This window comes from Eumetopias jubatus, unplaced genomic scaffold (assembly GCF_037043125.1).
Source record: "Eumetopias jubatus isolate StellerSeaLion01/CBP00866 unplaced genomic scaffold, mEumJub1_p1.0 scaffold_3, whole genome shotgun sequence".
Lineage (NCBI taxonomy): Eukaryota > Metazoa > Chordata > Mammalia > Carnivora > Otariidae > Eumetopias > Eumetopias jubatus.
In genome coordinates this window covers 8,002,647-8,029,512 of record NW_028274809.1, presented here as the reverse complement: position 1 = coordinate 8,029,512, position 26,866 = coordinate 8,002,647, and the positions used below count along the sequence as shown (strand labels likewise).

The following is a 26,866-nucleotide window of genomic DNA, read 5'->3' as shown; positions in this document are numbered from 1 at the left end:
TGTGAGGCTTGAATTCACAGCCCTGAGATCAAGAGTTGCATACTTCACTGACTGAGCTAGTGAGGGACCCCCTTAAAATAGATTTTTAAACTGAGTTAATGTTCAAAAAAATATAACTTTTGGGGTGCCTAAGTGGCTCAGTCGGTTAAGCATCTGCCCTCGGCTCAGGTCATGATCCCAGGGTCCTGGGGTTGAGCCCCTTGTTGGGCTTTCTGCTCAGCGGGGAGCCTGCTTCTCCCTCTCTCCGCCCCCCCAAATGAATAAAATCTTAAAACGCTTTTTTTTAAAGTTTTCTTTTTTTTTTTAGATTTTATTTATTTGAGAGAGAGAGCGTGCATGCATGAGCATGAACAGCGGGGAGGACACAGAGGGAGAGGGAGAGAGGAGGGCTCCATCCCAGGGGCCTGGGATCATGCATGACCTGAGCCGAAGGCAGACGCTTAACAACTGAGCCACCCAGGTGCCCTGCTATTAACTTCTCTGACATTTATGTTGGGGTTGTAAAAGTATTTCGTACAAACCAGGCAAATACTTTTTGTGAGAATTAAGATCTGCTTTGTCATAAAAGTAATCGAAGAATATTGTTGCAAATTATGAAAATAGGGGTAAAATCATTAATCTCACCTCACTAATATTTCTTCATTTCTATCTTTGTGTTTTAATGACATGCGGAATTAGACTCTTGTGTGCGTACCTCATTGTACTTGTATTCTGTTGAGTGAATGTGCTGCTTTTATAAGATTGCTTCCTGTCTTTATAAAGATGAGTGATGTGGTGTATGTGGTTCTCCTTCATGGTTCCTTTTCATTGTTTTACTTAGCTTTTTTTGAAGTTTGAAAAAAAAATGCATTTTGAGACCTACATATTTTAGCCTAGTGACTGAATCTTGCTTCATTTTATTTTATTTATTAACTTTTTTTAAAGATTTTATTTATTCATGAGAGACAGAGAGAGAGAGAGAGAGAGAGAGGCAGAGGGAAAGCAGGCTCCCAAGGAGCAGGGAGCCCAATGCGGGACTCAATCCCAGGACTCTGGGATCATGACCTGAGCCGAAGGCAGACGCTTAACCATCTGAGCCACCCAGGCATCCTTATTTACTAATTTTTAAAGTAATCTCTACCCCCATTATAGGACTCGAATTTATGACCCCGAGATCAACAGTTGCATGATCCAGGCACCTTGGTAGCTGAGTTGGTTAAGTGTCTGACTCCTGATATTGGCTCAGATCTTGATCGCAGGGCTGTCAGTTCGGGCCCTGTGTCGGGCTCTGTGCTGGGCATGGAGCCTACTTAAAAAAAAAAAAAAAAAAAAAAATAGGGCCACCTAGGTGGGTCAGTTGGTTGGGCAGTCGACTCTTGATTTCGCCTTGGGTTTAATCTCAGGGTTGTGAGTTCAAGCCCCATGTTGGGTTCCATGGTGGGTATGGAGCCTACTTAAAAAAAAAAAAATTACATGCTCTACTGAGTGAGCCAGCCGGGTGCCCCTAATTTTGACCTTTTTTTTAAATTGAGGTATAAAATATAGTAAATAGGTGCACAGATCTGAAGTATGTACTTGGAAAAGTTTTACATATGTATATACTTCTGTAATCACCAATTAGATCAAGATTAGTGAACATCTCCAGCACTCCAGAAGGTTCCTTCTTCTCCTTCTTAGTACTAGTTCTACTTCCCTGATGAGCGTATTTTTGACATGTGTCACCTTTGATTACTTTATCTATCGAACATGGTATTAAAGGAATCACACGATCTATGTTTTTTGGTAGCTGGCTTCTTTTGCCAAATGTGATGTCTGCGGAGATGCATGCAATATTGTTATCAGTAGTTCTTTTTTTTTATTGCTGAGTTTTTGTTTTATGAACAGTTTAACTTTTTATTTTGAAATAATTTGAAGTTTACAGAAAAGTTGCCAAAAATTACGAAGATTTTTTTGTGTGCTCTTCATGTAGTTCAGTCAATGGTTTTTACCATTTTCTATATTTACTTTATCATTTATTTCTTTCTCTGTATGTGCATATATGTATGTATGTAATTCTTAACATAATTTATAATATATAACATTTTATATAAGTTTTTTCTTTTTCATTTGAGAGTATGATATAGACCTCATGCTTCTTTTCCCTTAAAACATTTCAGTGGATGGGGCGCCTGGGTGGCTCAGTCGTTAAGCGTCTGCCTTCGGCTCAGGTCATGATCCCAGAGTCCTGGGATCGAGCCCCGCATCGGGCTCCCTGCTCAGTGGGGAGCCTGCCTCTCCCTCTCCCCCTCCCCCTGCTTGTGTTCCCTCTCTCGCTGTGTCTCTCTCTGTCAAATAAATAAAATCTTTAAAAAAAAAAAAGATTTCAGTGGTGTTGGTTTTTTTTTTTAATTATTTTTTTGGGGGGGAGGGTTGGAGAGGGGGAGAGAGAGGGAGCCTGATATGGTACTTGATCCCACGACCCTGAGATCGTGACCTGAGCTGAAATCAAGAGTCAGATGCTTAACTGACTGAGCCACCCAGGCGCCCCTATTACAATTTTTTAAGTAAGCTCTGTGCCCAGTGTTGGGCTTGAATTCATGACCCTGACATCAAGAGTTCCATGCTCTACCAACTGAGCCAGCCAGGCACCCCTTCGATGTTATTTTCTGTTTTTCTTTTTAAGATTTTATTTATTTATTTGAGAGAGAGAGAGCCCGTGTGCAGGTGCACACCCAAGTGGTGGGGAGGGGTAGAGGGAATGAGAGAAGCGGACTCCCCACTGAGCAGGGAGCCCGACATGGTGCTTGATCCTGGGACCCTGCGATTGCCACCTGAGCCGAAGGTAGACACTTAACCAACTGAGCCACCCAGGTGCTCCTTCAATGTTATTTTCTAGGAATAAGAACATTTTCCTACATAATCACAGTAAAAATTTCAGAGTCATAATTAACATTGATACAATACTGTTACCTAACCCATAACTCCTATTCAAATTATTACAGTTGTCTCTTTAATGTTTCTTACAGTGTAATTTTTGTTGGTTCAAGATGAAATTAAGAATTGTACAGGCACCTGGTCTTTATATCTAAGTCTCCCTTAATCTGGGATGATTCTTCAGTTTTTGTTTGTTTTTTTGACTCTTATAACACTGATATTTTTGGAGAGTATGGTTGATTGATTTTGTGTCTGTCAGTTCGGGTATATCTGATGTTTTTTCAAGATGATCTTCAGTTTCTGCATTATTGTCAGGAATGTAACAAATACTGCTGTATTCTTCTCAATGCATCACATCAGGAGGCATGTGGTGTCCATTTCTCTCAGTATTAATAATGTTACCTAACTTAGTAACAGCCAGATGGAAGCGATGCATAGGGCAAGGTATGTGGGAATGGGTACAGAGCTTCAGTGCCCTCTCTGGCATACCACCTATTCCTTGAAGCTCCACTACAGTTTGTTTATTCATTCTTCTGTTGATGATCATTTGCAGTGATGAACATAGTAGCCAAATGTCAGTTTTTGGTAATTATGAATAAAGCTACTATGACTATCCTATCTTTGTCGTTTGGTAAAAATTTCCCTTGAATATTTATCTAGCAGTGGATTATGGGATCATGGGGTAGATAAACATTTAGATTTGATAGATATTGCCAAACTATTTTCTGAAGTGGTTGAACTAATTTGCACTAATGGAGTTATTAATATTGTGTTATCTTAATCCAGATTTGGCTAAGGTAAAAATAGTTTGCTGCTGGAATGGGGACAGAACTCTTCATTTATTTGGGACTGTGTATGTGAGGAGTGCTAGAAGGGTAGCTCTTTTTTCTGTCCTTGGGAAAATGGAGGTAAGGAAGTGTGGGGGCAGATTCATGTTCCTAGGTGTTCATTCTGGTAGTCTTTGTCAGACTATGCATAGTACTGCCTGGACTTCATCCCAGATTTGCCATAGTTTTTTGGGGGCTAAGTTTTACATATCCAGGAGATGGAGATTTGCAGGAGTGGACAAGTTTTATAAGAAAGATTCAGGAGGTTTTAAGGGAGTACATGTTTTGAATTGTTGGTAGTGGTAGTTAATCAGTTTGTCATGAGTTCTAGAAGCGGTATCAGGGAACACTTTCAGGGTCGAACTGTTAGCTGCTGTGCTGGATTCTGATTCCGCTTTGGCTTCTCCTTGCTGTGTTTCTCCAGTTAGGACTTAAACTACATATATCTGCAGCTCCTTCATGTTAATAGTGATTGTGTGTGCCCAGAAGTTGTCTGGCTTCTTGACACTGCCAGGTTGTGAGAAAATGGTAGACTTAAGAGCTGAGAGGCCAAGGTCTCCCTTTTCTTTGTTGCAAACCCAACAATAAAGAGCTGGATTAATTTCTTCTCTCTCCTCTCTTAAACATGCACTCACATGCACACAGTGATAGATGAGGTCCCAAAGAGGAGCTGAGGAACCCAGGAAAACTAGAAAAATACACAGAGAAAAAGGAAAATAATTATACTAGTAATTAGAGATAAAATAATTGCTAGTAGGGGCTAATGTAACCCAGAATTGTTAAGATGTTGACAAAAAGTCCAGGTTATATCACATTCATGGTTAAGTACAGGATGCAGTTTATCAAAGAAGACCAATTTCCTGGTGTTAATCACAGAGGGAATATATTAGTTGAATTCTCTTATAAAGAATTTTGAATAATGGACAGGTCTGAAAGAGTGGTTATTTGGGAATATTTTGTCAGCTGTTTTTAAGTCAACTCTCAGAAATTTGAGGGTAGACCTATGTCTGAGGTCCTTATCCCAGAAATGGAGTAGCCAAAGGAGAGAAAAGGTCAGAGGAGGGAGGTGAGAACCTTACCTTCTGTTCTGTCATAGTTGGTTTTGGCATGAGAAAGATATGCTAATAGGGTGGTCTCTGAACTAAAGAATATTTTGCATGCATTCTGTCAGGAGCACTTTATGCCATTATGTCCACTTTATGTCCTTTTCCGACTCCTTCCTCAAAGGTTTGGGTGCTTCTATATTTCAGAGATGCTAGGACCAGGACTTGTTCTCAGAATTCTTGAGACCTGCTAACGCCGCTATGTCATGTGTGAGGTCATGAGATGAATGAAAGTCCATCGGGTTTTTCATCCTTTTTGTTGTCTCATCTCCATAACCACTGAGTTTTTTTCTCCTATTGACCCAGTCTCACGGTTTCATTCCTTTCCAAGAATTTTTATTGAGGTTTCTGAAGTGTTAATTTTTTGTGTTAAACCTTTTCTTTTTTTTTTTTAAAGATTTTATCTTATTTATTTGAGAGAGAGAGAGAATGAGAGATAGAGAGCACGAGAGGGAAGAGGGTCAGAGGGAGAAGCAGACTGCCTGCTGAGCAGGGAGCCCGATGCGGGACTCGATCCCGGGACTCCAGGATCATGACCTGAGCCGAAGGCAGTCGCTTAACCAACTGAGCCACCCAGGCACCCTTGTGTTAAACATTTTCATATGTTAAACTGTTCATAGGTTGTTTTTCAGCATTATTAAGGTAACTGAAGCCCATCCTGCCTTGATAATTTTGCCTTCTCTTTGGCGCTCTGAGGTTACCAGTACATTTCCCTGCATAGTGGTAGCTGTGTCAGTAGGCAGAATCAGGAACTTTATTCTCTTACATTCATGGCCTGTTCTTTCTTTTGCTAGGGTAACCATTTAGCCTGGTTTATTCCTGTTGTCTCTGTGTAATTATTAATACCCTGCTTGCACACACATTTTCTGGTGTATATATGTACATAAACTGTACCCCTAATGTGGGACTTGAAACTCACAACCCTGACATCAAGAGTCCCACGCTTAACCGACTGAGCCACCCAGGCGCCTCCCCTTACCACATTTCTATAATTACTCTTCAAGTCACCAATGACTTCATTGTGGAAGCCAATGAAGACTTTTCAGTCTTTCTCTTTTTTGATTTCAGTGTTTGAAACTTTTGAACTCTTCTATAGAAAAAAATTGTGCCAGTACTATCTTTGTTGTATACACAAATTAGAAACTTACTAGGAAGAGAATTATCTATAATTCTACCATTCAGAAGTAAATATTAACATCTTGGGACATACTTACATATATCCACTAAGAATATATTTTAGAATGTGTTGAATGTTACCGTATTCTCTGTACTCTGTAACCTGCCTTGAACACTTAATATGTTGTTGGCATCTTTATATGTCAGCGAATGTAGTTATTATTTGTTATTACCACCTCTCTATATAGGTATGTAGGTCTGGCTTCCACAATATCTGCTGAATTTTTAACACCCCTCCTTTCCTTTTAGATCTTGCTAATTCATTCTCCTCCTGGCATCTTGAATGATCTTCCTAAAGTACCAATTTCATCCTAGACATTTTCTTGCCGTAATCTTTTTATAGCCTTTCATTGCCCTTGGGATAAAATATAAAGTCTTCTATGATATGGCCACTAATTTACCAATCTTCACTTTAGTTTTTAGCTTTATTGAACAAATGGATAATCTCCCCCAAGGATCCTGGCTCTTTCTCCTATCTGTTTTATAGATTCAGTGAGTGTGGAGAAAGTGAGAGTCCATGATAGGGTGAAAGGTTAGTGCTAAAGATCTTTCATTGTGTGGTCTTTTCTCTTCTTGCCAGTATACTCCTGCATTGTGATTGCTGGGCTTTGTTCTTGTCCCTTTAGCTTGTCCCTGCTTGACTTCTGCTTTGGGGTAGTTTCATTCAATTTTTGGTTATAGTTATGTAGATTTACTTCCAAATCTGTTTTCTCATCCCCATCCTGACTCTGTCGTGGAGTTCAAAGTCTATATTAATGGTCTTTTGGGGTGTTTCTCAGGTGTGCATTCATTTTGACCAAAACCATGAGTGTCTTTCCTCCCAAATTTTATTTTTCTATTTTCTCTTTACTTTCAAGCTTTATATACAGATTGAAAAAGCACTGCACCTCAGTATTGAATTCTGTAGGTTCCATTCCATTTCTGCATTCTCTGTTTAGATTTTCCTTTGCAGAGGGACCAGTGCTGCTTCTTCTGAGGAAATGGAGTAGATACTTGAATGGACCTTGGTTTTATGCATGCCATTGTAAGGGAGGGAGGGCAAGGAGGTCCTTTCGGGGCAAAGGAATGGCATGAACAGAAGCACAGACGAAGGAGAATGCAGTGGAGAGTAGAAAGTTCTCATTTGGCCTTGAGTTAGGAGGTGAAACGGTAGGAGATTCAGTTGAGGAGCTATGGTTTATCAGATTGGTAGGGACCTGAAATACCAGGAGTTTTGCTATACATGGTAGGTTTATTTATAAATAAATATTTATGTTTATTTATTTATAAATAAATAAATTTAAAAAAATATTTATTGAGAGAGAGAGAGTGAGAAAGAGAACACGAGCAGGGTGGGAGAGGGAGAAGCAGGCTCCCCACTGAGCAGGGAGCTCAATGCAGGGCTCGTTCCCAGGATCTTGGGATCATGACCTGAGCTGAAGGCAGACGCTTAACTGACTGAGCCACCCAGGCGCCCCATACATGGTAGGTTTAGTTGACTATTCTACAGAGGGGTAGGCATGACCAAAGTGGTGCTTTAGGAAGATGATCTTGTTGGTTGTGAGTAGTTAAAGAGGGTGATTCAGGAAGCAAATTAGAAATTTTATTGTAATAATCCAAACATGAGTTAACAAAGGCTTAACTATAATGAAAGGAGAGTGCAAGAGGACTCTTGAAGGAGGAACTGACCAAATTTGAGACAAAATGACAGGGTATAAGAAAGCAGGGAGGAAGGAGTTGCAGATGATTCTGTGCTTTTGAGTCTGGCTGACTACTGAACTGTGAGAACAGTGGTACCTTGATCAGTTGTTGATGAGGTAGGTATCTAGGAGGATCAGGCGGTTGGAAATGCCATCTGGGTCATCGGAGAAAAAATCAAATCTGTAATTCACAGCGGCGGGGGGGCCTTTCCAGGGTCTGGAAATTTGTAGGAGAATTTTTCATTGCTCTTGTTAATAATGACACTCCAATCCCCATGTGTTCCTCGTTACCCTGTGATTTAGTAGGCAGAGTTCTACCCTAAGTACTGGTAGAGAATACCATCGTAGATTAAAAAAGGTTCAAGACAATATCTAAACAGTTTATAGTTAAGTAAACCATGAGTATGCTGAGGGAAGTCAGAAAAGAGAAACATTTGGGGAATGGCAACTAAATAGGAAGGAAATGAAGATAGAAAAACAATACCAGTACAATGTTGGTCACGGAGGGAAAAGGAGAGTTTCAAGAAAAGGCAATGTAGAAAGGCAGAAGAGCACAGCATCCAGAGTCTGGTTCAAATCCTGCCTTGCTGTAACAATTCCGGGCTGTTTTCTGATGGTCACAAGTCTCCTGGGGCTTTGGGTTGACAACATTTAGCTCAAGGTGGAACCTATGCATTTCAGGATCTCCTTGCATCCTTTAGAAAGGACAATTGAGAAATAGGCCCTGTTTCCATTCTAATTTATAATTCAGAGGCATTGGGTAAGACAGTCTCTCTAGTACATATATAAACACATTAGAACTGGGGTTATTTATTTATTTATTTAAAAAAGATTTTATTTATTTATTTGACAGAGACACAGCGAGAGAGGGAACACAAGCAGGGGGAGTGGGGGAGGGAGAGGCAGGCTTCCTGCTGAGCAGGGATCCGGACACAAGGCGATCCCAGGACCCTGGGATCATGACCTGAGCTGAAGGCAGACGCTTAACACTGAACAACTGAGCCACCCATGCACTCCAACTGGGGTCATTTAAATGGATGTGGAAGGAGCAGTCTGAGGTGGGGAATTCAGAATTAGAGATTACAGTACTGTTAAGCATTTAAATGAGATTTCTTCAACAGTCATGACTCTTAGATTTCCTGTTTTAATTCATAAAAGAGAACAAGTGGAACACCATTCTGTGTAAGACAGGTCTTTTTAGTGGATAATTAAATCACAGATGATTATTCTTACAGGTTCTTAAGAGTTCTTCAGAAATTTTTATGTTAGGAAGTAATCTTATGGAAACTGTGTTATAAATGGTAGTTAGGTTTCCAACTCAGGGCATTAAAAAGATAGCTTTTAATGTTTGTGTAGTATGGTAGGTAGTTTGGCACTACCTGGAAGGTTTATAGGTGGAATGGTAAACAGGACGGGAACAGGATTTCCTTACTTGTTCCTTAGATACTGCCTAAGGCTTCTCCTGTAATTCAAGACTGCTCCCCGCAGTTGGGAAGGTTAGGCATTACACAACTCTAGGGACTCCATTTGCATCCTTTCTAGTAATAGTGCCCATGGAGTTTTGTGCTTCCAAGACCTTTGTCACTTTAATAATTTAAAAGGGGGAATTTTTTTTAATTGTAAGCGATTTTAATATTTTCACAACTATCAAATAATTTGGTTTTTATTTTTTATTATTTTTTAAAGATTTTATTTACTAGCGTGAGAGAGTGTGTGAGAGAGAGCACAAGCGTGAGAGAGAGGGGGAGCTGCAGAGGGAGAGAGAGAAGCAGGCTCCCTGCTGAGTAGGGAGCCGGATGCGGGGCTTGATCCCAGGAGCCCGATGTGGGGCTCGATCCCAGGACCCCGGGATCATGACCTGAGCTGAATGCAGACGCTTGAAAGCAGACGCTTAACCAACCGAGCCACCCAGGCGCCCCCAAATAATTCAGTTTTTAATGGAGAGTTATTTGCCTTGTAAATTCAATCTGGTTCAAATCTTGACTTGTTTTATAAATTCAGAGCTGTTTTCCAATGGTCAAGGTCCCACAGGGGTTTGAATATAAAACATTTGGCTGGGTGGGGTTTAAAATGGTAGTAAAAACACTCCTTCAAGATGTTTTGTGTTACAATAAAGTCTTATAGTTGATGTAGTCTCTGCAGGTCTTTGTTAGCCAAGTAGGTCCACATACTTTTTAAAACCACAATGAATTAATTTATGCCAAATATGGTCACAGGGATGATGTATAAGCAGAATACCTTTATTGATTTACAGTGGGCACCTTCTTGGGCTCTGATCATCACTACCTTGGCAAGTTATTTCAGTTGGAATGTACCATAATTTAATTGAATCTAACATGCATCAGTTATGCGATTCTTTATGTATTACTAAAGAAGAAATCATACTGTGAAGTAAGCTCTGCCACAGAGTTTTTTAATTACTTAAAATTTTTTACATTTTTTTGTTCAGTCATCTGCAATGGCTCTCTTATTTTACATTTTTAGATTCAAAAGGCATTTTTTTGAATAATTTTTGAAATTATTTTTTAAGTAATCTCTACACCCAACATGGGGCTCAAAGTCATGGCCAAGATCAAGAGTTCTATGCTTTTTTTTTTTAAAGATTTTATATATGAGAGAGTTTGTGCGTGCACACACACATGCACGCATGCACGTGGGTGCACATGAGTGAACAAGCACAAGCTGGGGGAGAGGCAGAGGGAGAGGGAGAAGCAGACTTCCCACTGAACAGGGAGCCCGACTCAGGGCTGATCCCAGGACCCTGAGATCATGACTGGAACTGAAGTCAGACGCTTCAGGGAGTGAGCCACCCAGGTGCTCCAAGAGTTGCATGCTCTTCTAACTGAGCCAGCCTGGTTGGTGCCCATTATTTTACTTTTTTATTTGCTAGCGCAAGAGAGAGACAGTGAGAGAGGGAACACAAGCAGGGGGAGTGGGAGAGGGAGAAGCAGGCTTCCCGCTGAGCAGGGAGCCTGATGCAGGGCTCTGTCCCAGGACCCCGGGATCATGACCTGAGCTGAAGGCAGACACTTAACGACTGAGCCACCCAGGCGCCCCTATTTTACATTTTTAAAAAAGTTCTTTTAAACTTATTTAGCAAATAAGTGTAATAGATTTTTATTATATGGTATATATTTTGTGTATATGTTAGAGAATAGAAATGAAATAAATTGGTTAAGGTATTCCTCAAATTTCTACATATTATGTCTGATTCTTCTAAATAATGAAAAATTTAGGATTATGGAAGTTTCCTTCCTGCCCTCTCCCCACCAATGTAGTGTCATGTTATTAAGGGTATTAATAATGAAATGTTTCAGGGCGCCTGGGTGGCTCAGATGGTTGAGCGTCTGCCTTTGGCTCAGGTCATGATCCCAGGGTCTTGGGATCGAGTCCCGCATCAGGCTCCCTGCTCCTTGGGAGCCTGCTTCTCCCTCTGCCTCTCTCTCTCTCTCTCTCATGAATAAATAAATAAAATATTTAAAAAAAAATAAATGTTTCTTGGGGGACTGCTCCATTGTTTTCTCATCAATTTGAAATTCAGTGATTTGGTGCTTCTGAAGTTCTTAAGTCTAAGTTGTTTAATTTTCCCCCTTTAAATACTTTGGGGCTGGTGCATGTGGCCACATGTGGGTTGTGCATTGTCCAGTCTCAGTAGCAAACTGTAACAAGCTTCATCTACATGTGGTTTTTTTGGTTCTTTTCCTCAGGTTCCGTAAGGCACTCACAATCATTTCTCTGATGACAAAGTTACTTCACTAATATCCCGTTGCTGTATTTGCTTTCTTTTCTATTATATACTACATTTCGTTTCAATTTAGAATCATTTTATAATCTTTTGGGAGACATTTTAAGCAACAGTTTAAAGTTGGGTACTAGCCACAATACAGTAAAAGGATGATAGTAAACAGCTATGACCGAGTTTACCTTGGGCCGACAGTGACAGCTGTGGCACAGCTTCCTTTGGGTGAGAGCAGTGGTAACAGGACACTAAGATGTATTCCAATTTCAGAGAGGTTAAAATGTGGAAAACCATGTATCTTACATTTTTGTTTTGTTTTGTTTTGAATTACCAGTTGCTTAAGAGGTAGGGAGGGCACTGAGTTGATCTCAGCTTGAGTCTGGTGTGCAAGCTTGCGGGGCCAGGTAGCAGGGAATCAGAGTTAAGTTAGAGAATATGGGTGTCTCCCTGGAGCCCTCAGGGTGGAACTAGGGCTAGAAATACCTTCCAGAAGGAGGGCAGATAAATTACTTTTTACTTTTATTTTGTATTTTTCCCCACCCGCTAAGCTTTCCCCCCTTTTCTTTTTTTCCCAGAAGGCAGATAAATTAATAGCTGATTATGGATGTTAACATAGTTTTACTTTGCCTTTTCTGCATTTTTGACCAATTTCTAGTTAATATTTTTAAGCAATCTCTGTACCCAACGTGGGGCTTGAACCCACAACCCCGAGATCAAGAGTTGAATGCTCTACTGACTGAGCCAGCTAGGTGCCGCGAGGCATTTTTTTCTAGTCAATCATTTTTAGATCTTCTAAACAGAAATAAAAGGGTGATGTGAATTTATCTTGGAGATATTTACAGTATATTTATAGTATTTACAGTATTTTCCATTATTAAGCAGTGATACTCGTTTTTCCCCTGCTTTATTGAGATATAGTTGACATATAGCATTGTATAAGTTTAAAGCATGTAGTGTATTGATTTGATACATTTCTATATTGCAAAATGATTACCACCATAGCATAAAGCTAACACCTCATTCCATCACATACTTATTTCTTTTTTGTGGTGAGAACATTTAAGATCTAATCTCTTACAAACTTTCAAGTATATAATATGGTATTATTAGCTGTAATCATCTTGCTGTACATTAGATCCCCAGAAGTGGAACTTTGTACACTTTGACCACATACCTCCCTCCTTTTCCCACCTCCCAGCCCCTGGTGACCACCACTGTACTCTGTGTTTCTCTGAGTTTGTGTTTTTTTTTTTTTTTTTAGATTCAATATGTAAGTAATATCCTACAGTATTTGTCTTTTCTTGTCTGACTTCACTTTAAGCTCTGATATTTTAAAATGGTTTTTGAAAGTTCACTCATGAAATTTATTAGTGAATTATTTTAACTTGATGGTTCAAGATAGTTTTTTTAAAGAATCACTAGTGTATAAAATACTAAGCAGAAAGTGGGGAGAGTTGTAGTGGAAGCTGTGCTATAGGAAGGGGGATGCTTATTTTAAGAATCTTTAATATACCTCATGGTGATGGGAGAGCAAAGGAAGTAATATATATTAAAATGTAAATCTGTTACCCTTCATTCACTCCCTTTTGCTTGGTGGCTAATGAAGAAGGTCCTTAATTTGGTCCCTGTTGCCCTGCATGGTCTGCTCCTACCTATCTCATTGGCTTCATCTTATACCATGCCTACTTTCCCCAGATAAACTTAGGAAGATGGTGACTTGAAATGTAAGGTGGTTTATGAATTTCACTTTGCCTGCTATCCTGGTATAAACAGGGATTAAAAAATCTCATTCTGTTGGTTTTGGTTAAATGGAGCCAGGGAATAAGTAAAACACCCTAGATAGACTTTGTGGGCTGGAATTTTGCATTTACTTTTGATTAACTGTATGGAGATATTTTTCTCATTAACAGGTTTCTCCACATATAAAAATCTATTGTAAAAATACGGAAAATAATGGCAGCAGAAACTCAGACACTGAACTTTGGGCCTGAATGGTGAGTTTTCCAAAATCTCATCCTATTTGATATTGGATATACTACTAGTATAGTAGTAAGGTATTTGTACAGATGTTGGGTGGTTTATAAACGTACGTTTTTGAGACGTTGATTTTTGTGCCTAGTTGAAATCAGTGTAGCTTATCTAGGAATAAATTACTGTTTGGTTAATGACTGCCTTCTGTATTTAAAAAAACTTTCTTGGTCTGGTTTTGTAATGATAATGGAATTTTCTTGGTCTGGTTTTTTACTGATAATGGTTATGTAATGATAATCGACTCCCTGCAGTCCCACCACCCTAGCAAATTACTTGCTTTTTCATTTGAGCCCTTGTCTAGGTGTATATAAAATTTTACATATAATTATAACATTTTTATCTGTGTATGTTTTCTGCTACAATGCTGTTTTGTGAGTGCTATTCATAGACTTATTTGAAAATATAGTTCTTATTGAATTATTATTTGAATTTTATATTATTGATGGGCTAGGCAGGTGGTCCAGAATTATACTGGCTATTAACTGTAGCTCATCTAAGATTGGGATAGCATTTGCCATAATAACAATTAATTGACCTTTGAGTCTCTTACAGATGTGTTTGGACCCTGAATATGGAATTCTCATGGAATTTTGAGATCCATCACATTGTAGTGTGACTTTTCCCCCCTCTTCTTCTTTTCCCCCCATTGTTGGTGATTGAAGATCCTCTCGTCAGTGGCATGAATAGTTGCTTTTTCTGTTCTATTGCAGAGGCAGTATATAAAGTAGATAGGTGTCTTAAACATTCCTGATTGTTTAGGTGAAAAATGATGCAGACTTCTGTAGTAACTCTCTGTTTGAAGACACTTATTAACTTATTTTATGCATTTCTTTTTATATGTAATTCCTAAATTTTCTTGGCCCTTATAGCTAGCATTTGGAGACTGAGGAGAAATCACTACTTGAAGTTCTAAGAACTGATGCAGCTTCTCTCCTTTGAGAATTTATTTTGAAAATGTTGACCTAAGTAATGCTGTACCTGTTTTAGTTCTTAGTTTGTATTTTAAAAATAATTTTATTACCATATTAGTATATGTTTTTAAAGAAATTAGAGATTACAAGTAAGCCAGAGGAAGATATAATCACCATAATTTTATCATCCATGATATAACCACTGTAAATAGGTTAGTTTATCTCTGCAGGTAGTTTTATGTATGCTTATTTGTGTATATGTACATTTATTTTCACAAAAATGGGATCATACTGTACATTCAGCTTTGTAACCTGCTTTAAAAAATAACCACTTCAAAAGTATCTTTTTTTATCAATAAATGTTTTCTGTTATCTTAAATGGTTGCATTGTATGATGTACCATCATTTATTTAGTCTTTTAGATGTAGCATATATAGGCTGTTTTCAGTTTTTCATTATTATAAAAATATTTTTGATAAACATTCTTGTAGCTAAATCTTTATTCACATCTTACTGACTTTCTTTATAAGGTGGGTTTAAATCCTATAGCTCACTTTGTAAAGCATTTTGTGTGTAACTCTTCTGCCTTTATCTAGAATTTGTAACTGCTTCTCTTTTGTATTTACACACTTTCTTTGTAAAAACATGATTAAACTTTTCAGCTAACTTAAGGAAGTTGTCTCCCCCCCCTTTAAGAAAAAGAGACAACTAGGAATTTAACCTAAACAAAAGGAAAAACTGTTCTAGAGTCAGTATACATTAAGCTTGCTGCCCTATACCATGGATTGACAAATTATGGCCTGTGGGACTATAAATAAAGTTTTTATGAGTAAATTTTATTGGAACATAGCCACACCCATTTGTTTCCGTATTATCTGGCTGCTTTCATACTATAGTGGCAAAGTTGAGTAGTTAAAGCAGAGGCCATCCATCTGGCTTTAAAAAGCTTACATATTTACTCTCTGGTTTTCTGCAGAGAAAAGTTTTTTGGCCCCTGCCCTAAACCATGGGCTCCCAAAGTCATTTCAGTGTGTCATTGACCCAGTCTATCAGTAGCACTATACACATTTTTTCACTGGTACTCTGAAGTTTAGTTTGATCAGCCCAGGTTTTATACAGAATTTGAAGTGAAGTAACTTTAGTAGAGGACAGTTACCAGTCCCATGCTTAAACAATAGCTTTACCTAATTGTTACCCTGCAGGCATTATGAGAACTTAGGGTCCTTCCCTTAGTCATCTGAAATGCTTTTAAACCGAGGAGTGGAGGTCTAAGTAGGCACACTGCCTTTGTCGTATCTATCAAATTTTTTTCTGGCAAAGGGAATATATGAGACCCTTAAGTAACTCTGGTAACCCTGAGCTAGAAGCTGCAATATGAATAGAAGCTGCTACTGTGTTTCTCTGCATGTAATATTACATTCATTGTGGAACTTGAGGTAAGGAGCTCTGTCCAGAATACCTGAGAATCAGAATTTAGAGTGATTGCATTCCATCAGTGTGTAACTCTGAACCATACAGAAACTAATTTAGTGATGCTTTATTCTATTTACTGAGATCATTTTTATGATGTAAAACATAAATGTTCAATAAGAGTTGGATGAAATGAACAGATTTACTGGTACTTGGGAATGTAGTGAAGATGGAAGAATGTTGAAAATTGTGATAGAGGGGCGCCTGGGTGGCTCAGTCGTTAAGCGTCTGCCTTCGGCTCAGGTCATGATCCCAGGGTCCTGGGATCGAGCCCCACATCGGGCTCCCTGCTCGGCGGGAAGCCTGCTTCTCCCTCTCCCACTCCCCCTGCTTGTGTTCCTGCTCTCTCTCTCTCTCAAATAAATAAATAAAATCCTAAAAAAGAAAATTGTGATAGAGACAGACCATGAATGACCATATACATGGACTTTTTAAGGTAGGTCTGTGGAATCATTAGGTCTTAGCTTCTCTCTATATTTAGAATAAAGATACGTATTACATAATCACCGAAGCAATTTAAAAAGGTGTGATTTAACGGAGGAGTAAATAGTTTCTAGGAATAAAACAATAGTCTCTACTCAATGTTACTGCCTTCTATATATAATACCTACCCCTTATTTCCTATTCTCCTTCTCTGCTTAATTTTTTCTCAATGGTCTATACCCAAATAGAATATGGCAACTATTTTACTCACTTACTCTTTATTATTTATATCCCATCCTCCAGCTCCCACTAGACTGTGAGCTCCACTGAGGGCAGGTACTTTGGTCTCAATTTTTGTACAGTTCACTGCTGTATCTCTAGTGCCTGCATTATAGTAGGTGCTCAATAAATATTCAGTGAGTGAATGAGTTGTTGGAAAGTAAAGCTCATTTTAATGTTTTGCTATTATAAATATGTGTATACATCCTTGAACAGTTTTGTTAGTATTGCTGAGTATTTATTTTGGAATAATTCCTTAGAAGTGGAATTATTAAATCAAAAATTGCAGTTTTAAGGCTTTGGATGATGTATGGATAGATTGACCACCAGAAGGGTTGTGTGAATTTAATTCGCATCCCCTGCCTGTTTACTTCACCCTTGACAAAACACTAAGTACTACCTTAAGAAAAAAATTTTTTTTTGTTTTAAATATGGTAGATTTAGGTTTTTTGGAGTTTTCTTTTTTTTGGAATTTTTTGTTTGCTTTTGGCAGCAAAGTAATTCATGCTTATTCTATTTTTTTTTAAAGATTTTATTTAATTGACAGAGAGAGAGACAGGGAGAGAGGGGACACAAGTGAGGGGGTGGGGTGGGAGAGGGAGAAGCAGGCTTCCTGCGGAGCAAGGAGCCCAATGCGGGGCTTGATCCCAGGACCCTGGGATCATGACCTGAGCTGAAGGCGGTCACTTAACCAACTGAGCCACCCAGGTGCTCCAATTCATGCTTATTCTAGAAAACCTTGGTGAAAACCGTAGTACAAAAAGAAAAAATATATGTTATCCTTAATCCTACCATCCAGAGAACCATCGTGAACATTTTGGTTTGTATCCTCCTATTTTCTTTTTTCCTGTAAATATTTGTATGTATACTTAAAGACATTTAAAAAACAAAACAAAACAAAACAAATTCATTATTGTTTTTATTTGGGGATTTTTTTTTTTTGAGGATTGTAAATAGATAAATGTAGGTGATAAAGGAATTTATCATACAGGAAATAATTGCAGATAGTCACCTGGCTTTATGGGGAAGGAGCCGAGGAATCTCCTTTAGGTTTTCTTCTATCTCATCTTCGTGGTCTTAAGGAGGTTTTCCCAGGTCTTTCCTTGCAAGAAAGTGAGGCACTTGTTTCCCCCAAAGCACTTTGTTTATACCAGTGTGAAAATAGTTACATCATTGTGTTGTGTCTCTGTGTTTACCTTACTCAGAAAAGAACATAAGAAGGGCACTGTATTTCTCAATGTTGGTAAGCCCATTGTTTACCCCAGCATACTGAACATAGGCTAACTTAGTAAATGTTGGACAAAGGCATTCAAGTCTCATGGGAATGGGGAGAAGTGAGGGCAAAGAAGGAAAACCTGACATTGCTGGGTTAGGTATCTTGGTGGGCTTGTGGGGAAAATGAGGGAAGTTTTGGAGAATGGGATGCATAAATCATCCCAGTTTTCAAAAAGAGTGAAAGACATCCGTGCAATCTGAAGGGATAAGTAATTTGGTATTATCCAGGGGTGTATTTTTTATTAATTTTTAAATATTTTATTAGAGAGTGAGAGAAAGAGCGAGCGCATGGGCATGAGAGCAGGGGCAGATGGAGAGGGAGAAGCAGACTCCCTTGCTGCAGGGAGCCCAACATAGGGCTTGATCCCAGGACCCTGGCATCATGACCTGAGCCGAAGGCAGATGCTTAACTTACTGAGCCACCCAGGCGCCCCCTTGGGGTGTATCTTAGAAGAGAATATTAAGATTTGTTTAGAAAACATTTCTCACGTACCTCCTACGTTCTGTGTCTTGTGTTAGGTGCTGAGGCAACAAGGTTGGAAGGACATGGTACCTACTTTTGAATTATGTGGTGGGGAAGCTGACAGTAAATAATTTCACTATAATGTCAACATGTAAAGGAAGTGTAGTGAAGTGTAGGATATTCAGCTGCTTATTTGATGCCTATAAACATCTTAGCCTTCATACTTTTCTTTTTTTTAAAAGATTTTATTTATTTGAGAGAGCAAGAATGAGAGAGAGAGCGCACATGAGAGGGGGGGGGTCAGAGGGAGAAGCAGACTCCCTGCCGAGCAGGGAGCCAGATGCCGGACTCGATCCCGGGACTCCAGGACCATGACCTGAGCCGAAGGCAGTTGCTTAACCAACTGAGCCACCAGGCGCCCCCCTTCATACTTTTCTGAAACTGAGCTTGAGTTTTACTGTTTTAAATTTTTTCTTTTATTTAATCTTAAATACCACAGTGTGCCCATTTGCTCAATCCCAAAGTCTTGGAGTTATCCTGGTTATTTCTTTTACTTCTGTATCTCTACATCTAGTTGATCATAGTGCCTTGTCAGTTTCATCTCCAACATATCTCTTGAATCTGTTCATTTCTCTCCACCTGCATTGCTGTCACCCTAGTATAAGTCGCCACCATCTCTGACATAAACGATTGATTGCAAGAGTGGCCTGATGTTTTCTGACTTCCATTCTTCTCATTGTTCAGCAGCCAGAGCAATCTTAAGATACAAATTGGGTCAAGTTTTTCTCCAAAATCCTTCAATATCTGTATGTCTTTTTGTATGACTGTTTGTTAGCTTTTTCTTCCACTAGCCAGTTAGTTCTGTGAGGGCTGAGCAGGTACTTGTGTCTAGCCAGGGTCTTGAAGATTTTGCTCTCTCTCCTTTTCTCCTTTGCATTCTCTTTTCAACTCCTCATTCTCTTCATTCTGACTCATCTATTCCTTCTCCTCCTTCCACTTAACCTCTCTGTTCCCCCAGTAGTCGTCCCCTCCCCGCAAGTGAAAATGGTTTGAAAAAATAAAATTTTCCTGATAGCAGGAAAGGCGTGTCTAAAGACAAGGGGGTGGGAAACAGCAAGTTTAAGAGAGGAATTCTGAGACATCTTTACTATACTGTGAAGTGTGGGAGAGATGAGCTTGGAGGCAGCCTTTCTATGTTAAGAAGCTCCGGATTTTATTTGATTGTTGTGTGCCAATGAGCAGTTATTAATCAGGGAACATTTTATTCAGGTTTGCATTTGAAATATATTTGTAGTAATGTGGAGGATGAACGATGACTAGTTGTATCACTTAGGATGCTGTTGTAGCAGTCCAGGTAGGAAAGAAAAGTGTGGGTAATAATGGGTTAGTCGATCCACAGGATGGTTTGAGAGATTTAGGATCTAAAACTGGTAGGATGTGGTAATTGGGTATGGGAGATGGTAGAAGGTGAGGAGTAAAGGGTGATTCCTAGATTCTTAATCCAGTGGTTGAGTAGATGGTAGTGTCCTTACCTGCCTTAAGGTGATGAAGGGGGTTGGGATGAATAAACTGATGAGTAGGCTTTGGGGCATATTAAAGCTAAAGCTGAGAGGCTCTAAGTGATTGTATATAGAAGCCTTAAACTCTAGGGAAGAGGTTAGAGCTGGAATTGAGAATCAGGAGCTTACCCAGAAATGGTTTTTGACTCCTACAGCTTCACACATCTACATTGACACTCAAAATTGCTTTCATAAGCTGAAGTTTGGATTTGGGACAATAAGTGAAGATTTTGGGGTATCATGGGGTTTTAGAAGGTCCTCTAATCCTACCCGTCAGTTATTACTACTCATATTAGAACTGGGCCTCTTGTGTTAAACACATCTCAATATGACCAGAAAGAAGGTGACAAAGATAGGAAATTGTCCCTTGGATTTGTGTGAGGTTATTGATGAACTTTACTGGAGCAGTGGAGTTGTAGGGGAGAAACCAGATTTTGCCAGTGTGTTTTTTTGTTTCTTTTTTGCGCTGGGTTTTGAAGTGCCCGAAAGTATGGATGTGGAGATGTTGCCGAAATGAAGAGGAAAGATGAGGATGCTGCATTAAAGGGGTTTTAAATCACTGTTAGATATATTTAGAGACTAAGGGGAAAGCAGATAGGGAGGGATTAAATTTTTAGAAGAGAGGGTTGTATGGAGCAAGATCCAAGAGAGGTTAAAGATCACTGGTGGGTTTTTAGGGAGGGATATTACCTAGGTATGTTTTTAGCTTTTATGAAGATCTGTAGGTGGAGAGGGACTTGGAACAGGATTTGCCAATTATTGAGTAATGCACAATTCTCCTTACTCAGGCTACTATCTTAGTTTGCCTTGGTTTGTCTGTTCTCTTCACAGTAGCTGGAGGAATCTCTTGAGAATGCACTCTAGTTATGTTATTAATAGGTCTGGTGCTTATAAGAAATACTCAGTCCTCAACATTGGACATTCAATCCTTGGGTGGTGGGAGTAGGGTCCATTGGAAGCGAACCAGAGTGGTGAGTGGATTTGAAACCTTGTGAGGCGCAGATAAAGAAATTAGTAATGTTGAGCCAGGAGAAGGAAAGTCTCTCAAGAGACATCTTGACTATTTGCCAGTACTGGAATGATTTTCACTTCAAAGAGCAATCTAGATGTGCCCTCTAGTGGTAGGAACTATTGGCAAGCATATTGGTTTAGTATAAGAAAAATACTTTAACATAGTTTTTTTTTTAATATTTTATTTTATTTTATTTTTTAAAGATTTTATTTATTTATTTGACAGAGACAGAGATAGCGAGAGCAGGAACACAAGCAGCGGGAGTGGGAGAGGGAGAAGCAGTCTTCCCCCCGAGGAAGGAGCCCGATGTGGGACTTGATCCCAGGACCCCGGGATCGTGACCTGAGCCGAAGGCAGATGCTTCACCAACTGAGCCACTCAGGCATCTCAAACCTTGCCTATTTTAAATAAAATTTTGGGTTTTGATCTTTTTAGTCATGAAAACCTAGGTTTGAATCTTTGTTTTGCTGGCTGTGAGTGTGGGCAAGTTGTTTAACCCTCGTCTGTTACTAGGGTTGTTGTGAAGCTGGAATTAAATGAAATGAAGTAATTCATGTGTAAAATTCCCAGCCTCAGTTCTCAGTGGGTATTAATTCTACTTTTTCAGGAAAAAGCCCAACTTTACATGAATTTGATGGAAAGTAGTTTCCTGGAAGGTCCTTCAGCAGTGGTTGGATCACTTTTTCATGTGTATGTTGTTTTCTTACCTGGTTGGTCCAACCTGTCTTACAGGAGTTGGACTAAATGACCTCTAAGTCTAAGAATAATTGGAAAGAAAACAAAAGACCAGCCTAATAGCAATAAGCACTCCTAGCACCCAGATTGCGCTTTTAATATGTATTAAACAGAATCAGGCTCCCTGGAGAAATGGTTGATTCTAGGTCTGAGGCAAGAAATAATACAAGCTATGCCTGGAACATATTGACATACCAGATAGAAAAAAAGCTGTTAAAGACTGCTAGGGTTGTGTCAGAAAGATTTAGGAGCCAACCTGAAGAGTCTCCCACTGGTCAAAGAGACAATTTGAGGGGTACCTGGCTGACTCAGTCAGTGGAACGTGTGACTCTTGATCTCAGGGTTGTGAATTCAAGCCCCTCATTAGGTGTGCAGCCTACTTAAAAGGTGAGAATTTGAATATTGTTAAGAATAATTACGGTGAAATACCTTAATTAAAAATAATTTGTTGGGGCGCCTGGGTGGCTCAGTCATTAAGCATCTGCCTTCGGCTTGGGTCATGATCCCAGGGTCCTGGGATCGAGCCCCACATCGGGCTCCCTGCTCAGCGGGAGGCCTGCTTTTCCCTCTCCCAGTCCTATTGCTTGTGTTCCCTCTCTCACTGTGTCTCTCTCTGTCAAATAAATAAATAAAATCTTAAAAAAAATTTTGTTACCATTGGAAGATGCTACTGAATTAAGTCCCTAATTTGAAAACTAAAACAATCAAGACCTTTTTTTTCTTTCATATATGAACTATACTATTGGGTAACAATACCAAATAGTGTAAGAGAGAAGTTTCTCCTTGTAGAAATACTCCAGCTAATAAATAAAGAAGGAATGATAGAATAAAGTTACTTTGTAACCTTAGTGAATGAACTTTGGGACCTACGCATTGGTTGCATTGCTCGTCAGGGACTGCTAGACTCAAAAAACCAACCAGGCAGTATGTGCTTCCTGATGGCATAACACACCACTACATGGAAGAAGTCTTTTCAAAGCTGATCAGGTCTTTACATCCTGTCACCAATGTACATGAAATGCAGAGAACAGAGCAACGTGTTAAGCTATATCACAGAGATAAAATCAGCAAAGTCCAGACTAGAAAAAATTCTTTTGGAGAGAACATTCTGAAGTGTTTACTGATGAAAAACTTCCCTTCAAAACTTTCCCGCAAAAATCGTGAAAACAATTTACTTCAAAACTTTGAAAGCATATGATTTACTTCAAAATAGTATCAGAGGAGGGTTAGATGGAGTGGTAGAAGGAGCAGGATTGGCCATGGCTTATTGATTTGGGGGCTGGGTGAGTATGGTATGTGGGAGTTTGTTATGTAATTGTTGATGCTCTTATATATGTTCAAAATTGTCCATAAATGTTTAAGTAGAAAGAGAAGATCGAAACATTGAAAAAATGCCCTAACAGTCTTGAGTTTATTAATACGTCCCCCTCCTTTATTTTTGGTATTACATTGTACATGTAAACACATTTTTATATTTATGCATATATAACTTTGAATAACATGCAAGAAATGTCTGCTTTCCTTCATATTTTTTTAAATGTGTAGATCATTCCCTTTTTTGCTTTTGTGAATAAAGCTTAGCAATTTGGGGAATATATTTTAATGCTTCTGTTGAATTTTCCTTTAGGCTAAGCTACTGAAGTAAAATACCTTGGTCCCCTTTACCCTTGATACTTAATTACTTTATAGAACTTCAGACAGTCCTCAGATAATGAGCTACTGCTGATAGTAGTTTTGCTACTTGCTGTTTGACACAGTGTTTCAGTGGGATCTTATTTTTGCAATTTTTTGCTGAGGTTCCTCCAACTTTTTTTTTTCCTAAATAAAAGAATCTTATAAATGCTCCTCTTTCCCCAGTTCCATTTCTCTTGGAGTATATTTTTATTTTTTCCTAGAAGTAAATACAGCTTAAAATTTTTTTCTTGTATTTTAACCCTTCACTGCATTTTCAAATTCAGTATACTGATCATTAATTACCTTCAGTAAAAATGAACCATGAAATACTATAGGCATAAAAGTATAAAATTGTAACAAACATTTCTATACAGCATGGTTGAGAAAATAAGTCATTGCAGGTATAATTAAAACAGCCTTTATACTCTCCTTCCTTTTGCAGATAGAACCTTATCTTGAATTTTGTGTTTGTCAATTCATGTTTGTTTTTATACTTTTGCTACATTTTATATGTGTTCTTAAACAGTATAAATTTATTTGCAGGTTTACATGTATATCTTTTTTATAAGCTTCTATGTTTCGCTTTTTCTTTTATATAAGCATACTTTCTTATTTAACAAATATTACTATTAAACGTTAGCAGGTCATTCTTTGAAGTGGTGGTTCCATTGTAATCCCACAGATACTACTTGAAAGTTTCCATTGTTTTACATCCTTCCTAACAACTGGTATTCCAGATTTATTAATTGGTATTGTCAGATTTATTAATTCTTATTAATCTAATAGGTATAAGGTGATATTTCACCTTTGTTTTAATCATGTTCCTTTTATGATTTTGAAAAAGTGTCACCTCTTCACCCCCAGACTTCTCAGGGACATGCCATGATAACCTTTTAAGTAAGGAGTTGCCACATGGTCGTCTAGTTATTTCTCAATGAACTGCTCTCTTAATGTGCTGTGACAACAGGTTATGTTAAAGCTAAAATCTTAGATACCTTGAGAAAATGGGATTTCTTTCTGTTCTTTTAAAGAACTAAAATGAACACTTTCATAGTGTATAAAAATAAAAGTTCTTAGTGCCAGAATATTTGACACTTCCATTTTATAGTTTATGTCTCTTCTATTCTAGGCTCCGAGCTCTGTCCAGTGGTGGGAGTGTCACGTCCCCTCCTCTTTCTCCAGCTTTGCCGAAGTATAAATTAGCAGACTATCGTTATGGTCGAGAAGAAATGTTAGCACTTTTCCTTAAAGATAACAAGGTAAGAGAAAAGTAAACAGTTCAGAATTATGAATGTGATTTCAGGGTATGTACAATGATGTATTGATAGTTGAAGTACCCATGGTTTTTCTCTTTTTTCCTGCTTTGAAACCGGCAGTCATTGACAGAGCATCTTGTAAGTGTAAGGAGCTCTGTAGTTTTTAGAGAAGACCTAAGATTTTGTTACGGGAGTAGAAAGCTTTATGGAAACAGGAGAATATTCAGCACTTAATACTTTAATTTCCTCTTAATGCCTCCTTCATGTCTATTTCTATCCCAATTTGATGGCTGAGAATGGAAGACTCTTTGTTGCACCTCTTACTCTTCAGTTAGAAGTTAGAAGAGGAGCTTTCTCTTCTTCATTCCCTTTTTGTATTAAATATATACAATTTTTAGTTGAGAGAACATCTTAAAATATATATTTGTGTGATTTATAAATTATCAAAACCCAAACAGTGTAAAGTACACTTACTGTCTGACTAGTGAGAGGTATTTTGTATTTTTAAAATATACTTTGTTTTTACTTTTATTAATGGATTGGGGATCTCAAATTTTAATGATGGTTGCTAAGGACAGATAAAATTGTTCATGAAACTCTCTTTAGTACCTTGTGCCTTTAGTTAAACGTGAGGATTTTTAATCTTCCGCTCTGTACTCTGGAATACCAGAGTTAGTGCTGTATATCAAATCTGAAAGTGGTGGTCTGATGGGAGGAAGAGGAAGGTGCCTGGGGTTTTTAATATTTGACCCTCTTAGAGTATGTAAGTACTACTAAAGGTAATTGTCGTTGAATAAGCTTTACTCCATATTTATAATAATCACCAAGATATAGACTAAGGAGTGTTTTTTCTTGGATTTTAATTTTTGTAATTGGAGGGATAGCATTAATTTCATGGTCATGTATTTGGTCATACAGATACCTTCAGACCTACTGGATAAAGAATTTCTGCCTATCCTACAGGAGGAGCCCCTGCCTCCGTTGGCTCTTGTACCCTTTACAGAAGAAGAACAGGTTTGTGCCTATCTTTGAGCCTTAGGTCAAAACCTTGTTCCTTTCCACCGAGTCATGAAAATAGGAAGTTACTACTTAGGCCCTAAGGCCCTCCATTCCCACAGGTCTGCTTTCTTCTTTCTGTTTACTTGAAAGTGTGGATGCCTGTCTTAGTTGATGAGAATCTGCTTTAGTTCTGAAGCTTTTTGAGTATTATATAGAGGTAAGGAGATGTTTCTAGATCCTTAAGGACAATGGGAACCATCTCTTATAATTTATTTGAGTAGATAGGTATTTTTGGGAGGTAGGGCCTTTTCAGAAAAATTGTTTTTTCAGAAGTAATTGGTAACCTGAATTCTCACCAATGCATTTTTTTTTTTTTTTTAAGATTTTATTGATTTATTTGACAGAGAAAGAGCACAAGCAGTGGGGGAGCGGCAGGCAGAGGGAGAGGGAGAAGCAGGCTCCCTGTTCAGCAGGGAGCCCAATGTGGGCTTGATCCCAGGACCCTGGGATCATGACCTGAGCCAAAGGCAGTTGCTTAACCAACTAAGACACCCAGGTGCCCCCATTCTTTTTTTTTTTTTTAATTTAAATTGAATTAACATATGATGTATTACTAGTTTCAGAGGTAGAGTTCAGTGATTCATTAGTCATATATAATACTCAGTGCTCATTACATCATGTGTCCTCCTTAATGTCCATCACCCAGTTACCCCATCCCCCCCACCCCCGAACAATCCTCAGTTTGTTTCCTGTGATAAAGAGTCTCATGGTTTGTTTCCCTCCCTGATTTGGTCTTGTTTTATTTTTGCCTTTCTTCCCCTATGATCCTGTTTTGTTTCTTAAATTCCACATATGAGTGAGATCATACAATTGTCTTTCTCTGAATGACTTATTTTGGTTAGCACAATACACTCTAGTTCCCCATCCACGTCATTGCAAATGCAAGATTTCTTTTTTTTTCTTTTTGATGGCTGAGTAGTATTCCATTGTGTATGTGTGTGTGTGTGTGTATATATATATATATATATATATATATATACACCACATCTTTATCCATTCATCTGTTGATGGACATATAGGCTCTTCCCATAGTTTGACTATTGTGGACATTTCTGCTATAAACATTGGGGTGCAGGTGCCCCTTCGGATCACTACATTTGTATCTTTGAAGTAAATACCCAGTAGTGCAATTGCTGGGTCATAGGGTAGCTCTATTTTTAACTTCTTGTGGAACCTCCATACTGTTTTCCAGAGTGGCTGCACCAGCTTGCATTCCCACCAACAGTGTAGGAGGGTTCCCCTTTCTCCGCATCCTCGCCAACATCTGTCGTTTTCTTGACTTGTTAATTTTAGCCATTCTGAC

General features: G+C 38.7%; 1 protein-coding gene across 11 annotated transcripts in view; it reads left to right on the top strand.

Moving 5' to 3' along the window:
* The window catches only part of GIGYF2 (GRB10 interacting GYF protein 2), a 146,656-nt gene that overhangs the window by 15,249 nt on the left and 104,541 nt on the right, over positions 1–26,866 (top strand). For all 11 annotated transcript variants that reach the window (XR_015767833.1, XM_088021498.1, XM_088021497.1 and 8 more), the window contains 3 exons: positions 13,327–13,410; positions 24,378–24,507; positions 25,423–25,518. Coding sequence is in view for 10 of the 11 variants with exons in the window: in XM_088021498.1 (XP_087877624.1) it covers positions 13,370–13,410; positions 24,378–24,507; positions 25,423–25,518 (267 nt within the window). In the remaining variant the exon portion in view is untranslated. The remainder of the gene's footprint in view (positions 1–13,326; positions 13,411–24,377; positions 24,508–25,422; positions 25,519–26,866) is intronic.